Source organism: Dermacentor silvarum, chromosome 4, assembly GCF_013339745.2.
Source record: "Dermacentor silvarum isolate Dsil-2018 chromosome 4, BIME_Dsil_1.4, whole genome shotgun sequence".
NCBI lineage: Eukaryota > Metazoa > Arthropoda > Arachnida > Ixodida > Ixodidae > Dermacentor > Dermacentor silvarum.
Window position 1 is genome coordinate 137,737,926 of NC_051157.2, and position 18,532 is coordinate 137,756,457.

At 49.0% G+C, this 18,532-nt stretch overlaps 1 protein-coding gene across 1 annotated transcript in view; it reads left to right on the forward strand.

Moving 5' to 3' along the window:
- The window catches only part of LOC119448932 (uncharacterized), a 28,334-nt gene extending 12,981 nt beyond the window's left edge, over positions 1 to 15,353 (forward strand). Inside the window, exons 3-5 of the mRNA XM_037712138.2 lie at positions 3,748 to 3,854; positions 12,467 to 12,677; positions 15,100 to 15,353. Coding sequence (XP_037568066.2) covers positions 3,748 to 3,854; positions 12,467 to 12,677; positions 15,100 to 15,126 — 345 coding nt within the window. The 3' untranslated portion in view covers positions 15,127 to 15,353. The remainder of the gene's footprint in view (positions 1 to 3,747; positions 3,855 to 12,466; positions 12,678 to 15,099) is intronic.
- The last annotated feature ends 3,179 nt before the right edge of the window (positions 15,354 to 18,532 follow it).

The following is an 18,532-nucleotide window of genomic DNA, read 5'->3' on the forward strand; positions in this document are numbered from 1 at the left end:
GTGCAAGGTTTTGGTGAACGAAAATTGAATTTCTCACAGTGAAATCCGTCAGAAAATGGTAAAGTACGACTTTACCATTCGGCGTCGGATTCGCCGTCAGATTGCTTACCAATCGGCGTCGGATTGTAATTTGAATGTACGAGAAAACCTAATCCTGCTACGAGGAAACTCAAACACAAACCCCTTTCCAGCATTTCTACCAGACCTGCGCGCGTTGGGGCAATAGCAAACAATTATTAAAATAATAAAAAAAGGTCCTAGGGCCTTCACATTTTAATATAAGACCACTTATATTGCCCCTGGAAAAACGTGTTTCCAGCAATGCATTTCAGTTTAAAAGTGAAGCCGACTTTAAGGGGATCGGTGTAAGTTTGGTCTTTGTAAGCTCGCTTTCCCACGTTCAGTGTTGCAGTGAATGAAGCCTACTTGCCGTATGCGAACGATGCGATGCGAACGGGTCCCGATAACGCTATCGCAGTTCTACTCTTAAAGGCGAAGCTTAAGCGTCCTCCAGTTTTTTCAAGCATGCCTCGCCGCTCGGATGCTGCCGCGTCACTCTTATCGCTGGCATCGCCACTCATCACTGCGCATGATAAAAAAAATATTCACCGACGATTATGATACTCCCTAATGCAAAATTTGAGCTCAGCTCTATACGAGTTTTCATTTCGCGATGTATAGGCTGGCGCGGATAACGTCTCGTGCGGCACGTTGCAAACGGAGCAAAGTGTGGCACGACTGCCTTGCTAATCGGGAGATTGCGAGAGGCAGCGCGAGGGTGACGCGCGGGCGCGATTCACAGCACCCACCGCAGACAGATCTCGACTCATGCAGCGCTTTGTTTCCATACAGACGACGCGCGCTACTCTGGCGCCATCTCGTAGTTATTGTTGCCTCAAGGCCCGTCTTGCGTGGCACTACGCTTTTCCTCTTACACTTCCGCCCAACCCTCCTCCTCCGCTTGCCTCCTCGCGCTATCTTCGCTATCACCGTATTTTATCTCCCGCTGCGCTCCGCGCTCACTTTCATCCTTCGTTGTGCTCGTTCGACGACGTCGACGCTCGCCGCAGGAACGGGCGTCTAAGAGCTGCGCTCGAAAAAAAGAATGCAAAATGAAATTCAACGTTACAAATGGGCAGCAGCTGTTTATGGCTTCAATACCAGCCTCCGTCACTTGTTCATGCGGCTCAATGACATAACTAAATACGAAGAGAATAAGTCTTACACAACGTCAAATATAACTTCCTACGGCCTTTCCATGAAACGGCGACGAAGCAGTAGTGTCAGACGTTGGCAGATGAGCCCAACAACGATCATCGGGTGCGTTTTATAGAGTAACGACGCCGCGAGCTGTAACCGGGGACAGGGTCCGACTGGGCTTCGCATGTGCTGGGTCGTGCCGCCTGTCAAGCTGCTAGCCATGACCGCAGCCGTAGCCGTGGCTGAGGCTCGGCCGCGAAACGGCTCGAGTGTCCACTCTTATGGTTTACTATGTTACTCTATGCTAGCTGTTTAAGACGATCGCCACGTGTGTCACATTGCGTACCGCGGGTGCGCGAGAGCACATGGCCGCACATTTCACATATACGCTAAAGTCGCAGGAACGAAGTGGGCAAATTTATAGCATTTGATTAACCGCTTCACGAAAGCTTCGCTTCGCATATATTCCAAGATTTTCGTTGAATGCGCACAACTTTTAAGGCGAAAGCCTTATATTTCCCGTGCAGTGGAAAATCCGGCGAGCGTCCGGCGTTAACATCCGATGGCAAGAAAACCCACGTGACCAAGTGATGGCGTCACCCTTCGCCATCCGCTCTACTCTCCCCCATACTATCCAGGCGCTTGGCGGCTAGAAATTATACCTCTTGCGTATCACGTGTTGCATATGGGTCTATTTCCCATGAAGCTTTATATTTTTATCGCTAGGCACGCGAGACTCCCTCCTTGTCTTTTGCTTTCCAGCGCGGTTCTAGGTGTCTTCCTGTATGGTTCTAGCGTATACTTCTATATAGCACAGAGTTTCCTACCGAAATTCCTAGAGGAAACTCTAGTTACTAGAAGAATTATTAGAGGACCCCTATATGGCGTCTACGGAAGCAGAAAGAATGGCCGCTCAGCCCCCGTGGGAATGATGGGTGATGCATGGATTTGTCTAAACGTCGCCATTTTGACTTCAAACTGCTTTCTGACCTTTCGCAATGATTATATTCACCTAAATATTTAGTTATAAATGAAACAATTCGCAATGATAATTTATGCGCCCAGACTTTCATGGCCTCCACGCGTTTATAAGTGTTTTTTTTCTTTTCTTATGAAGAAAAGCGTAATGACTAACGCGACAAGAACGGACGCCACACGCGTGACGATTAGACAAATCACTCGACGATCACTGGGCCAGAGTTCTCTATCGTAATTTTAGTAAGAAATTCGATCCGTTCTTTTTGGATGCATGTTCTGAATTACACTTCTGGACTTTCACGATCATTACAAAAATGCTGAACTAGTCGTCACCATTATGCATCCCTCTTCAATGTTATCATCATCTCTCACATCATCTGCTACACTGCGCAGGGTAGCAAGCTAGAGCACGCTAGTTCAGATTGATCTCTCTGCCTTCATTCAAACAATTTCTCCCCCTCTCTGTCTGTCCATCAGGTTAAGTTGCAAAACGACTATAACCTCAACGCCGGCATCATCAGCTTCTTCCCACGGCGACTCCACAAGCTGGTCGCAAGAGCTTTGGTATCAGAACTTTTGCGACTGACGGCACTTGTTAACCAACCCAGTTCAAATATAACCTTAATTCGTCGATTGGACTAACGCATGTCCTGCGATTTCGTCTTGTGAAATAGTACGGGAGAGCGAGTAATAATTTTTGAAGGTGGAATCGTATACTGCTAAAAGTATGCGAGTATAAAAAGTATAAGAAGTATATGCAGGAACAATCCACAGTGGTTTTCAATGTAAGCGAATAGCTCGAATGATCGAACGAACGAGCGAGTCCCCCCTCATTCCCGCCCCTCTCCACAACTCGGTTGCCCTAGAGTCCATTCCCTCTATGCGTGGCCACACCTTAAGTGCGGGTTCATATCGCGGCATTCGCAGCAAACAACATTCTTGCCATGGCGTGAAATTACATAAGGCGTCGCATAATAAGAAAAGCCCAAATGCCGCATTTGGAGTACATAAGCATTTTATTCGGGTACGCGCTAAGGACTGGCGACGCATTATCGAAATAAAGTTTAACACCGCAGTCTCTGCACAGTTGAAACTAATTGGGAAGTGAATATTTGATTCGTGCTTGTATCTGTACGCCCCACCATGCAAAAATCCCTTCCTGGGATTGCAGTATCCATAAAAATAAATAAAATCTGACTTGGAATGAACTATACGGCGGATTGCATATAGGCGTCTTCATCAGGCGTAAAAACTTAATTTCTATAATCAGCTATAGAACAGCGCGCGTTCTCGCTTAAATTCCCTCGGAAATAAAATTTCGTTTTTTTTTTTTTTCTTTAGTTTCGCGAGCGAGCGAGGGCGACCTTTCAAAGACTAGCTACCAGACAGCAGCAGGCACGCCACAGTAGGGGAAGACAGCTAAGGATGTCAACCGCGTTGAAAATCAAATACCACATTGTCCCTACCTTTAGTGACAGCCTGTATTTCCCGCTCGCTCCTTTGTGTGAACGATATAGGTTGAGGGCAATGAGAAACACACGAAAAGGCTCACTGCGTGCTCGTTTGCAGGTTAGGAAATTGCCGGGTCACTTCGCGTACTTCTTCATGATGCAAGACGTGCTCCTTAATGTGGGAGGGTTCGTGCTCTTCTACGGACAGTGGCAACCGGGAACAAAGTAAGTGAGGCCAAAACAGCATTTGGGGCATGTGCAGATTGTGACTTAAACCGTAAATTCAATGAGGTTTTAGCAAGAAATATTCTTGACACCGCAGTTGGTCGTGTTAGTTTGGTTGTGTCAAGACTATAGTACACACCTACCAATCTCTAATCTTTAAAATTCGTAAGAATACCACGAACACGACAAGAGGGAGGAGACGTAATAGTACTTATTATTAGCTTGTTTTTATGTTTAGCCTTGGGCGCGCACCTTTTGTTGACTATCATACGCACTTCTTTAGACGCACAACAGCATGTGGCAGCAGGCATGCTTCTGTGCTATATACACAGTATTTCATGTGGCTCTACAAGTTTCTCATTGACACTTTTCATCTAACTATAATATTTGAGAAGTTGATCAATTAATTAAGACTAATTATCTAATTAGGCGGGAGACAAAAAGTGTGAGTATCTCCAAGCGACGGCAAACAACATTACCTTGGTTCGGTCCAGATACGTAGCATTTGCATATCTTTAAAGTTTGCCCAAATTAACTGAAACATCCTGCACATATTGCCACGTGCGCTAGTTGTTGACTGCCCACCTTCGACACCGCTTTGTTATCGCGTTTTTGTTGTAGCGCAAAGATGCGCCAGCGATATCAGACTATAGATGCGTCCTGAAACTTTCGATAGACGGGTCCGTCAGATAAGCTTGACGCGCATGCTCCGAGGTTCTGGGGACATTTATAAATAAAGAATGAGTGAGCGCACGGGCTGGATTCGACACGCGACGTTCAAGCTTGCTCTTTCCACCGCCGTCAAGTTTCTTTTTGCTATCATTGCGGGCACAAGTTCACCCAATAAACTGCATCAGTTTATTGCTCTACGACGCATCACTTTTACCTTCCTGCACACCGCCACTACTACGCGACATTTGGTGAAGGTGCTTATGCTCCAAAGGACACCCCAGGGACGAAGCACAGCAGCACGGACCCGTTTCGTGCCGCCGACGACAAGGAGCACAGTCAAGTAGCGGACACTGGGGAGCTGAGGAGGAGCCGCCGAGGGCAGAAGGTGCCACCAGAAGTGAAACTGGGCCTTGCCAGTTCCAGTTTGTCAGGTGAAAAAGGCAACGACCACCATGATAGTCAGCACATCGACAGGCCCAGTCGTCCTGCACCAGCATCGGCAGCCACTGACCTTAGAAGGAGCCACGTACGACGACCCCGAAGAGTGTCTCGAACAATTTGAATGAGCTGTCACATTCAATTGCTCGTCCGACACGGAGAAACTGCACAACGTTTATTTCTCATTAAAAGAATCTGTGAGGACATGGTTCCAAAGCCAGGAAGTGACCTTCACGTCTTGGACAGCGTTCCGGACGAAGCTCACGCAGACATTCACAAACGCCATTAGAAAAAAAAAAGCCGGCAGATCCCACACCCTGTGGGAATCAGTGTTATGCGATGCAGTGTGCGGGGAGCCTACAAAGTTAACGAAACGACCATGAGAGCACCAAGACGTAGGCGGCTGTTTCATGACCTACAATAACACGCATTTCATAGGTCCTCAAGAGTCCATTTAGCTACGCCTAAGAGACCTTAACTACAAAGATTCCACAGTTACATTGGTTCTCCACAAGAAAAGTAGAAAGATACCTATCAAGAAAGGGGTCAGGCAAGGAGACACAATCTCTCCAATGCTATTCACTGCATGCTTAGAAGTATTCAAGCTCTTAGACTGGGAAGGCTTAGGAGTGAGGATCAACGGCTAATATCTCAGCAACCTCCGGTTTGCAGATGACATTGTCCTACTCAGCAACGATCGGGACGAATTACAACAAACAAGCTTAACTGAGAAAGTGTAAAAGTATGTATCAAGATTAATATGCAGAAGACAAAGGTAATGTTCAATAGCCTGGCAAGGAACAAGAAATCAGGATGGGATTAACCCGAATGAGGCTGCCAATAGGTGTGCGCGTGACCTCACTAACCGCGCAGCCGTATCTGGGGCCTCAGAAATTCCCATAGATCTAGGAAAAGACCCGCTCCATACATATCATGAGATTACCACTCATTATAAGCTTAGCCATAGAACCTTCCCCCTGCCACACCCCAAACTTGACAGGGCCCAGGCCTCTACAGCTTAGAATGCTACAGACTAGATCTTACCCTACTCCTCGCTTAATGCACTTAATAGATCAGGAAAACTCACAGGAATGCCCCAATTGCGGATACGAATGCTGTAATTTTGAAGACATGCTATGGCTGTGCCCAGCCTTAGAGGCCTCTTCACTTCTAACCAAAGACTCCTGGGAATCCGCCCTCCGAAGTCCAGAACATTTACAACAACTCCAGGCCGTCCAGAAGGCCCATGATGTTGCGGTGGGTCTTAGCCTGCCAGTCCCGTCATGGGTGAAGCCATCGGCTCATCTCGGGTCCCCCTGGGCGTGAGCTCTTCAGGACCTCAATAAAGTTCTTGTCATGTCATGTCACGCGCCGAACAGAACAATGTACCTCCTCATCGTACCAGCAAACCTGCGGCGAGAAGCCTTAAACGCGGCCCATGACGCGCCGACGGCAGGTCATCTGGGTTTCACTCGGACATTGAGAATTATTCAAGATAAATATTACTGGCCACATCTAAACGCCGACGTCGCGCACTATGTAAAATCTTGCCGATATTGTCGACGTCGTAAAACGCCACCTACCAGGCCAGCCGCACTCATTCAACCCATTGAATCACCATTGAGACTATTCCAGCAAATAGGGATGGACCTGCTGGGCCCCTTTCCGACGTCTACTTCCGGTAAAAAGCGGGTAGTCGACGCTACAGACTTTATGACACGGTTTGCTGAAACAAAAGCACTGCCGCCTGTAGCTGCAGTCGAAGTGGCCACGTTCTTCGTGGGAAACATTGTTCTGGGGCATGGTACACCTGAGGTCCTCATCAATGACAAGGGAACGGCGTTCAGTGCAGAACAGACACAGTGGTTTGTGCGTTTCAGCCCCACCAGCCATCGCCTATCACCCCCAGACTAATGGCCTCACGAGCGTTTAAACAAAACTCTCGCCGATATGCTCGCCATGTACGTCGACGCTGAGAACAAGAACTGGAACAAAGTTCTCCCATACGTTCCATGCGCGCATTCGCGTACAATACAACGCAGCAAGAGACTACGCAAATGACTGCATTAGAGCTAGTTTAAGGTCAACCAGCTGCTACCATGAACGATGCCATGTTGGCCCACGTCGATGACAACGACGTCCACACGGACGTTGCCGGCGTTCTCCAACGAGCCAAGGAGGCCCGGTCCGGCCCGCCAGCTCACCCGAACACGCATCAAACGACAAGAACGTACCGACGCGCGCCATTACTACCTACGACATCGCGACCAAGAATACGCGCCCGGTGAATGCGTTATCGTATGGAAGCCGATCCGCCGCCGGGGTCTGAGTGAGAAGCTGCTTTGCAAGGACTTCGGACCCTACAAAGTTAGCCGCGAATAGGACCACTCGTCTATTAAGTTGTTTCCTACGGAGTGACACAGTCCCAACGACTTCATGGGCGACCGGAAGTTGTCCGCGTCGTGCGCCAGAAGCACGGTGCAACATATATACTCTTTAGGTGACGACACTCGCGAGACGCGATCGACCAGATAAAGTAGCAAAGGCGCCCGCCGATCGGCCTGGTGACGGCAGCGGATACCTATCGACGGTACGACGCAACTTCAACACAGAAAACTCTTTATTGGTTTAATCTTCCATTGGTATTGACCCTTTTCGCAGAGCAGTTTGTTTGAGAGAAACGAGATGGCGCTCACGGCGGCGCGCCATACCTCTCCTCAGCGACCGCGCACGAATACGAAACCATTACTGCTTCTACCTTGCTTCTGTACAATCAGCTGTCGGAAATGCAACTGAATTTTCGCTAACACACTGTGCTCCAATCACGCTAGATTGAATCATGTGGATTGAAGACATGTGCAGTAGTTGGCTGGAAAAATAGTGACTGCACAAGTTAAGGAATAGAACGAATCTGTGTGGCCAAGTTCGCGGACCGCTGCTGCAACTGTCCGAACGTGTTACCGGCACTTCGTGATGTACGGCTTTCCTCGAGGATACAGAAATTTGCTCAACCGCCAGCCTTGTATCGCTAACCTTCTAAGAAAGGGCTTCATCCCCAGAACGTTGGCAAGAGTGAGTACCACTCGTTAAACAATGACAAAGGGAGTAGCGCCGCTTCCTGTCATAGTAAGTTGCCCGCACGTTATCTATACACATCTGTCCCAAATGGCAGGAAAACTTACGCCCACTCTATCGCCGACGTATCAAGAATAAGTGAATGGGCGCACACTTGAATATATGCGCACTGCATGTATACGCACAATAAATGACGGACTACACCTATATATGGCGCACGAATGGTCGAAGCTGAATGTTTCGTGACGGTCCACAAGAGTAAGTGAGTTACTAGCTGTAATATATATTTGCTACAAGGTATTACAATGTACAAAACAGCTACGTTTCAAGCATTTTGCGCAGCAAGAACAAATATATCGGAACTGAGCAGATAGCAGAAAATAATCAGATAGTGGCCGCACCGAGGAAATTCACTGAGTCAGAAACTGACAAGCCACTGCTTCAAAATGTTTGCCAAATAAAGAACAATGAGTAAAACACACTAATCCTGATTGAATTAATAATCGGAAAGCTGGGATAGCTTGGAATACATATTTAGCCCCGCTTTTAGAACAAGCGCCATATACGCTGCTTGCGCCGTTTGGACATAGCTTAATCAGCTCCGAAAGTGCTTTTGCATGTTCTCTGAAGCTGTGATCAAAGCTTCGTTTCGTCCACCTAGTCACCGTCTACGATATCTCCGAAAACAGAGGTTTTCTAAGCCGCGCCGGCGTCATACACTTCCATTGTAAACAAGGAGGCAACGGAGGCAGTTGAGGCAAGCAATAGACGCGTCACCACGTGATCAAACATGGCAGCGCCCACGGGATCGCCGCGAAAAGGGTCAATAGCAACCGGCCCTTCGCGGGAAATCCGAAATTATTGAGTGACGCACGAAATTAGGTCACCGGGGAGAGGGGAGAACGTGGGGGAGAGGGCATGCGCGCCTCACTTGTCTGAGCAAGCTCTCGCCTGCGTTCGAACTGAAGTTGCGTCGTTCCGCCGATAGGTATCCGCTGCCGTCACCGGCCCAATAGACGCGCGCCGATGCTACTTTATCTGGTCGATCGCGTCTAGCAAGCAAGCCGAGAAGTGTCCCCACCTAAAGAGTATATATCGTGCACCGTGGCCTGAAGAATATTTAAATGTGTAAGCATTTCTATGGGGGGGGGGGGGGGGGGCGCTACCCAACGAGGAAATTCGCCCGTCCATCCGTCACGTAAGAAGATCGCTCTCAAGATAGGGCCTGCTGCAGCGAGCGAAATCACCTTCGTGCTGCCTCTCGCTTCAACGCGAACTGAGCGGAGAGAACAGCTATCGGCACTCGGTGCATTCTATCCCTATCGCAAATCGCTTTCAAAATAGGGCCCGCGCGTTTCGCTTTAACGTGAGCCAAGCGGCGAGAACAGAGAGCACACGAAGCTATCAGCACTCGCGCACTCTGTCCCCATCGTAGATTGCTTTCAAGATAGATTGCCGGAGTACAGTTGATCACGATTGGTAATGGTTCGACGCGGATGGGTAAGGCGCTAAGGAGCGATAACGGCTTATAAGGATCGGAACGTCATCAGCGCAGCTGGCGCCTCCACCTGCAGTAGTTCGCTTGCCTCATCAATTCACCTTGCACCGGTGTCCGCAGCAGTTCGTGTCGCTGCAGCGCTGTCGGTTATACTGGTCGGATTAAGTTTCATAAGATTCATAATCACAACGCGCCGCGTGGAGATGAGCAAGTGGCACAATGCTTACGCATACTTATTTCTGCGCGATTTTTTTTTTTTTTTACCGTTAGCAAACTCATGGACAGCTTTTTTTTTTCATTGCATGCTTTCAAACTTTCATGTTTTGTTTCCATGTTCTGTTTACAACATCGGGACGATATGATTTTTTTTTTTCGCGAGGGGGAGGGGCAGTGCCAATTGCGCTCCTAGTTTTCAGCCGCCCACCTTCGGCGCCGCTTTCTCTCGCGTTTTTTTTTTTTTTTTAATGCGAAAGGGTCAAAGGGCTCGTTGAGCGAAAAAGCCGGTGTCTGTCATCTGTAGCAGCGATACGGCACCTAAACTCGCATTGTCATTCGTTTTGACGCCACGTCACGAGCGCGCCTCGAGGGAACGGAGCGGGCGAAAGAGAACACCTGCTTGGCCGCTAGCGCGCCACAAAACTTTTTCTTAACTTAAATTCTGACACAAAGCTTTTGTAAGAAGTTAAGCAGGTATTGCGTGAGTGGAGAGGGCATCGCCGCATGGGTGGCATACGTCATTGGCACCTCAGACTGCTGCTGCTTGCTGGCTCGGGCAGCACGTACCGCTATGGTACGTACCGCAGCGCAAAGCTGGAAAGGACCACTCAGCGCGTTCAAGTGGACATTATTTGAGGAAAACGAGGAAATAAAAAAAACTTAACCTTGCACTCGGCCGCGCAACGCTTGAAACAGCAAAGCTGGGCGATCGTAGCCCAGCATTTTCCGGAAGAGCGCGCGAACTTTTCATCTTATTACTCATGATGATGATAATTTTATTTCGCGCGTCTCGGACTCCGTCACTGCGCGTTGCATAGCGCAGCTTGCAACACCGACACCGCGTTCCAATGCCGACGCCGCATTCCAGGAGACCGATGATGATAAGTGGTTCTTGAGGGAAAGGGAAAGGTTGGCGCTATATTCTGCAGCCCTTGAGCCAACCTTTCCCTTTCCCTCAAGAACCACTTACCACCACCACCTTGAGGGAGCACGGCTCACCCGCTCCGTGAATGCGTCTCTCTCTCTCTCTCGCTCTCATACCGCGCAAAACACCTCGCAGAGCACGAGCGTACGAACGCGCCAGCTGTAGACGAAGACAACGGCGCTCGAACGCAATCATATGGTTCCCATAAATGCATGTTCTGCAAGCGTGGCTGTATAGCCTAGTGGTTACGACGCTCGCCTTGGGACCGGGTGTACGCGGGCTCGAATCCCGCCTCCGCAAGAAAGCTTCTTTTACGGGCGAAGCACCTTTCAGGGCAGAGCCTTGTCCCTCCCTCGTGGCCCGTCGTCCGTAGCTCTGGTTTGCACGGAGTCCCCTAGGAGCACTGCAGTGCACAAGGGCGTTCGTTCCCGACGCGCACTCTCTTTCTGTCTCGTCCGTAGCTCTGGTTTGCATAGAGTTCGCTAGAGGCGCTGCGGTGCACAAGGCATTCGTTCCCGACGCGCGCTCTCTTTCTCACTTCAGCCATGGATGATAACGGTCGCTTCTGATAACGGCGCGCCCGCTATGGATGAAAAGGCGAGAGTGGCGGCTCAACTGCAAGCGGAGTCGAGGGCTCGCAAAGCTGCTGCAGCACGGCGACGCAGGACAACAAGCGGACCCGGAGTCTATAGGCGCGGGAAGCTGCAGCAAAACGACAACGCCGGCAAGCGGACCCGTACCTGAGGGCTCGCAAAGCTGCAGCAGTACGGCAACGCCGGCAAGCGGACCGGGAGCTGAGGGCTCGCGAAGCTCGCGCCTGAACCGAGCATCGGCGCCACCAATCTCAGGTAGAGAACGCTTCCGACGTTTTGCCGCCGCTTCCCGCGCTCTCGCATGTACGGGGGATTCACGGTTACCCGAATGATACCCCGGTGCTTCGCCCACTCATCATCATTCACTTCGTAGATATGCGGTGATTTTCTTGATAGTTTCTTGATACGCACTACAACAAATTACGGCTGGCTTCAACAGCGTCGCTGTTAAAAGACATTCGGAGCGTCGGCCTTTATCACCTTTACAATGTGTATGTATATGTATGTATGTATATATATATATATATATATATATATATATATATAAGAAGTCAACAAACAAAGACACCAAGGACAACAAAGGGGAAATTACTTGTACTTACTGCCGCCGCTGCTGCTACTGCACGTGCCCCTATGGTACATTACTCGCAGCGCAAAACTCTAAGGACCGCTCAGCGGCTTTCAATTGGGAATTAATGCTTCGTATTCAGAACTCATAAGTGCTTAGGCGTCCCCGGGCCTTTTCTTTCTTCACTGTGTACGTATCAAGACAAGTAACCGATTTTAATAATTTTCCCTTATATATGCGTAAATTCATAAATTCAATTATTCGATTATTATTCGATTAAAACGTGCCGATCAGGTTAAAAGTTTTGATGATGTCTATGCAGCCCTAGTGGGTGGCTAATGTATTTCCAGCTGCGAAAGCCACGTATACGTCACTCATCCACTAGGGCTGCATAGACCATACTATTTTCAACTGACTTATTTTGAGAGTTTCGCCGAGTTTGTCCCTGGTATAGGCCTCAGGATTTGTGCTAAATCATTCCGATTACCTTTAATAATCCACCAATGAGAAACCATTAAGCGTACGCCCCTTACAACACAGTGCATCTCTACTGCTAAAGAGCCTGTCAGAGAAATTTCTTGTATGGATCGCAACTCCCATTCTTTCTTTCTTTCCTTTTTCTGGCAGCATCAAGTTGGTGTACTCATGGGTAACAGTCGCAACCTTCGCCGCACCAGAAGACGGAAAGGAGGCGATCCTGGTGAAACGCTACCGCGGAAGCTTCACCGCCGCAGCGGTCAGCAACAGCACGGCACGGCCCGTCGTTGTGCCCCAAGCTGAGACCTCCCTATGGAGGCTGGCAATCTCAAAATTCGAGAAGATATTTGAATATAGGGCGGTAAGAACCAACAGAAAGTGAAAACCCCTCTAGGGAGCGACACTGGCGCCATCCTGTCCTGCAAAACGTATACGTAACAGTGATGTGAGTTCCGTTAAGTATAACCGCATTTCGTCGCCTTATTTTCACGAAGCCAATTGCGCATCGCCGTTTTGCTCATTTCAATACAGTGGCCAGGTTTTTAAGTACCGAGTGATTTGAAACGGTACAAAATCAAGAACAAGGACGAGACAAATCACGAAGAAATACAACTGCAATAATGCCACGAAAAGCCAAGGGGAGATTAACAGTTTTTTAATCAAATTATGCAAATAAGAAGAAAAAATTCCGGCAGAACACACCGATCCCGATGAATTTCCACGGTAATGCCATTAGCATGTAGCGACACATCCTACTGCCATGGCGGACACGCGTTACGTATGAGGCGCGAATGCAGCCAGATTCCTCTCGCGTTTTCCCCTGAACATGCTGCGTCATCTAGCGCCGCCGCCGCAAAGTCCGCGCGTGGCGTGAGTGTGAAATATTGCAGCAGAGCCCATCTAACGATGACAGTCGATGGTTACGATTGTAGCATTGAAAAAATACAGCGACACGCCATGTTGCCACCGTCGAAACGAATTATCTATGAGGCGTGTACTGCAGCGGGATCGCTCTTTTCCCTAAGAACACTCTATATACAGGGTGTTTCATTTTAGCTGCACCAAATCTTTAAAAGTAGCCTGTGGCAGATAGCACAATTATAATCCTTGATCTAAACTACGCGATGAGGCGGCCATTACTTCCGCGAGAAATCAAAACGCCTAATTGAGTAATTAGCATAATTGCGCTAATTAACTTTTTAATTAATGATTTTACGACACATCTTTCAATCTAGGAATTATAGCCGCTGAGTTCGCAAGGCGTATCCACTTGGAACGAATTCTCAGGACTGAACCAGTTTCGAGATAATAATTTTCAAAGTGTCCGACGAAATGCATGGGCGTTCCAGTTAACTTTGTGCTTCAATGCATAAAACAGCGTTTTCCTCAAAAAAAATGTCACAGTTTCGCCCTAAGGGCGAAGCAATGAATGCGATAGCAACACAGCAATGTCATACGAAGTAAGGTGAGCGGCTTTGGTAGCAATATGAATTGTAGTAAACATGAGCTGATTAAGTAAGCAGGTGTGCTGCGGCGTAAGTAGACCGACATGAAGAGAGACTCGATGACCACGAGAAGGCGCGTGTGAAACGGTGGTGTTGATGAGAAGCGCTGCCTGTGGGCAGCGCGTGCGAAGGGGCACACCTGTAGCGCTGCACTGCCGATCCGGGCAGCATTGCATGTGTAGCGTGCGTTGGAAAATGTGGCCCGACTATTACTAACAGAATGAACAAGCGTGGTGTGAGCGCGCACAAACAAACACGAATAGATCACACTGAATGACTGCAGACAACGACTGTCAAAACGCTGGCAGCAAGCGCATATATACGCCGCAGCGGCGAAGGTACGTGCGGTCTATCGCTTCAACGGAAACTGAGCGGCGAATGCACGGCGCATAAAGGTCAGAGCCGTGGGGAGATAAGAGACCGTGCGGGCGAGACGAGCGCGGTTGTTGGCAGAGGAGAAGTGCGCCCCCCCCCCCCCCCCCCCGCTCCCTCCGGCGCTGGCTTCCGGCTTCCTTGCTTGCGTGTGGGAGATTGAGTGCGTTCGCTCTCCGTGATAGCGCGCGTCCCCGCACGCTTCCGCTCGGGCATACGGCGCGCGGCGAAGATTTTATCTATAGGGAACCTCACGGCGACGGCGACGATGACGGCGACGACGACGGTGACGCCGACGGCAGAAATCCGGTTGAAGTGTCCATATAATTGCTATCGCAATAAAAGTTAACTGGAACGCCCATACATTTCGTCGGACACGTTAAAAATTAATATCTCGAAACTGGTTCAGTCCTGAGAATTCATTCCAAGTGGATACGCCTTGCGAACTCAGCGGCTATAATTCGTAGATTGAAAGATGTGCCGTAAAATCATTAATTAAAAAGTTAACTAGCGTAATTATGCTAATTACTCAATTAGGCGTTTTGATTTCTCGTGGAAGTAATGGCCGCCTCATCGAGTAGTTTAGATCAAGGATTATAATTGTGCTATCTGCCACAGGCAATTTTTAAAAATTTGGTGCAGCTAAAATGAAACACCCTGTATAAGGTCGATAACGCTACGACCATAACTTCGTGTAGTTTTAACAATAAAACTTTTTTATTTCGGTTGACAGTGTACACTGCAAACCGAGGAAGATTTGGCTAAAGGTGTTTTGCAACACCTGACAAAGCACCCGCCTCCACTCTGTACTTTGCTATCGCTGTCAATGCATCGCCTTTCGGGCGATAGTGCGACTTCTTATTATTATTGCTTCGTGCTGTGATGATTCGATTTCCTTTTTTCCAGGTAACGGGTGAAATGATCTACGTCTGAACAACGCTTGTATTTACCTTAACTGCGCTACGTGTCAGCGGTTCCCTCCTGCAGGACGAGACAGGAAGACAAGCTCCTGTTAATTTGCTAATTCCGATCCGAAGTGCGGAGTTCATCCTTCCTTTACGCTAATTACAGTGGACACCTATCAAGTCTTGCAAGTGCGCATACAAGACGTGCGCGGGCTGAATTCCTGCCCCATCACAGATAAGTTTAATAAAACCACGTCCCGGGACAAGATCTAGCAGTTGTATACACTTGTACCGGCTGGCGCATGACTATGTGTGAGGTAAGTACGCCAAGATGGCGCGCAGACTACTGACAGGACATCGCGAGTAGCCACTGGGGTAGAAAATTCATTTAATGCCCCATGCCCCTCACTCTCTCTCCATCGCTAAATGACACGGTGATATTCACTGTTCAAAACATTCTAAGGTTTTCCGTGCCAAACACATGATGTGTTATTAGGCTCGTCTTAGTGGGGGACTTCGGATTAATTTTGATCACCTTCTTTAACGCGCACCTAAATCTAAGCACACACGCGTTAGGGAGCCTACATGCAACGCCGCTCAAGCGTTGTTGCATTTCTCCCCCTGTCGGTATTTTAGGATTTGGGAGTCGCGATCTCGGAGTCTGGCATCACACTGAGGCTCGCTCTCTAACCTACGCCGCTGGTGCGTCTCGAAACGGGTAGCTGGCATACGCTACCGAGGCGTTACACGGAGGCTTAGCGGACCGACGCCGTCGTCCATGCCTTCTCGACGAGGGTTTCTTCTTTAGTGATGAATACGACGTCGATAGGATGGAGAAACGGGAAGAGAGGTTCATTTACATGGGAGAGAAAAACTGATTTACAGAGAAAGGTCATAGTCGTGCTGGCAGGAGCACGGAGCACAGTACACCGTAGCACGCAGAAGCTACATGTCAGAGCTACTACATCGTTCTGGGAGAGCATACTCCACACACTGAGGATGACTCTTAAAAACCCTTCGTTTTCCCTAGATAACTCGCTAGGGAAACGGGCACTGTTCTAATTAACCAGTCCGGCGGTTCGTATCGGCGTAGCACACCGCCTCCGAGGAGGGGAAGGATGACGCATAGCACATGCGCCGCTCCCAAGCTGATCCTGGAAAGGGGGAAGCAGGCATACCAGAGCCAGTGTTTCACTGACGACCAGGGATAGGTCAATGACTCAAGTTCGCTTGAAGGTAAAGCCACTCAAGGCCCTGGCGTCTCTCGCTGAAGTTTTCGTAAACCCTCCGCACTTTCGTTCCCCCGCCAATTTGCCGTCACTGAAATGCGCACCATCTGGTAAAATGCCGAATCTTTCACCATTTCAGTGCCCGCGTTGACTCAGTGGAATGCTGTTTGACGTCGGTAGCATAATGACCCCGGCCTCCGCTATTCGGCGAATACACTAAACCTAACAATATATTCATGGTCGATTCTTGGAACCATCGAAACTTATTTCTACTACAGAAGGGATTACTTCTGCTTAGAGGTGCACGTGAGGCAGTAAACGTTTTGTTCGGTGATTTGAGAATAGCCTAACTTACTCCCCGCGATTGCTATGGCGTTGCGCTGCTGAATCCGAGGTCGCGGGTTGGATTTAGAGATGGGTCGCTCAGGAGCGAGCCGGATCTTGTGAGCGACTCTTTTTAAAGAGCGAGGGAGCGGTGGTTCAGTAAAAATGAGCGACGGTTCTTTTGGAGAAAGGGAGCCGGTTCTCTCGCGTTCAGAGAGCCGTGCCGATGCGTTCCGTCAGAGTCGTGTCTTCTGCTGGGTTAGGGTGCCTAAAATCCCTATATAAGAAAAGTACCGCCATCTACTCTTTCCTCCGTCGCCTCCTCTCCTAAAGCGCTTGTTTTTTTCTTTACTTTTTGCTTGCGAAAGCCAAGTCGATGGTGGCGCACCTAGAAAGTCCACGTTGAAGCTTTCAGACCGGGCGCGCGCCACCGCCGCCGCCGGCGGCTGCGCAGAGGACTTTCAACATGGCTCTGAGGCGTAAAAAAAGAAAATATAAAGAAGGGAAAAGCGCGCGCTATCATCGTCCAATCGAAGATACAGGAGAGAGAGGAGCGGCGTTTATCAAAGGATGGCGGTACTTTTCTTATATTGACCCTTTTCGCGGAGCAGTTTGTTTTACAGAAACGAGATGGCGCTCACGGCGGCGCGCCATGCCTCTCCTCAGCGACCGCGCACGAATACGAAACCATTACTGTTTTTACCTTGCTTCTGTGCGATCAGCTGTCGAAAATGCAACTGAGTTTTCGCTAACACACTGTGCTCCAATCATGCTAGATTGAACCATGTGGATTGAAGACGTGTGCAGTAGTAGGCTGCAAAAATAGTGACTGGCATGAATAGAATAGAATGAATCTGTGTGACTAAGTTCGCGGACCGCTGCTGCAATTGTCCGAACGTGTTACCGGCACTTCGTGATGTACGGCTTTCCTCTGGGATACAGAGATTTGCTCATCCGCCAGCCTTGTATCGCTAACCTTCAAAGAAAGGGCTTCATCCCCAGAACTTCAGAAAGAGTGAGTATCACTTGTTAAACCATGACAAAGGGAGCAGCGCCGCTTCCTGCCATAGTAAGTTTCGCGCACGTAATCTATACACATCTATCCCAAATGGCAGGAAAACTTACGGCTACTCTATCGCCGACGTATCAAGAATAAGTTAATGGGCGCACATTTGAATGAATATATGCGCACTGTATACGCACAATAAATGACGGACTACACCTACGGCGCACGAATGGTCGAAGCTGAATATTTCGTGACGGTCCACAAGAGTAAGCGAGTTACTAGCTGTAATATATATTTGCTACAAGCTATTACAATGTACCAAACAGCTACGTTGCAAACCTTGTGCGCAGCAAGAACAAATCTATCGGAACTGAGCACACCCGCGAGCGATTAGGCAGAAAATACTAAGATAGTGGCCGCACCGAGAAACTTCACCGAGTCAGAAACTGAGAAGCCACTGCTTCAAAATATTTCAAGAATAAAGAACAAAGAGCAAAACACTAATTCTGGCTGACGAGGAATAAGGATTATAAACAGGGATAAGGTGCCTCAGAAAGGCTGGCCAACGTTTCGATAGGAGGACCTATCTTCGTCAAAGGCGCCCTCGTCATCCTCGGCGGGTTAGTTTTAAGGAAGGAAGGAAATCAACTTTATTAAAGGTCCTGCAGGCCACGAGAGCTTTGGGGCTCTCATGGAGCGGGCGTCTCCCACGACGGAACCGGGAGGTTGAGCTTCCTGGCGGCGTCGTGGACCTGCTGGACGGCCCAGAGTTGGGGAGCGAGTTCTTCGCTCCGAATTGCTTCTTCAAACTTGCGCTTGTCCGGTTCGGAGTTTATGTGAGCTTGCAAGCACGGCCAGAGTAAATGATAGACGTT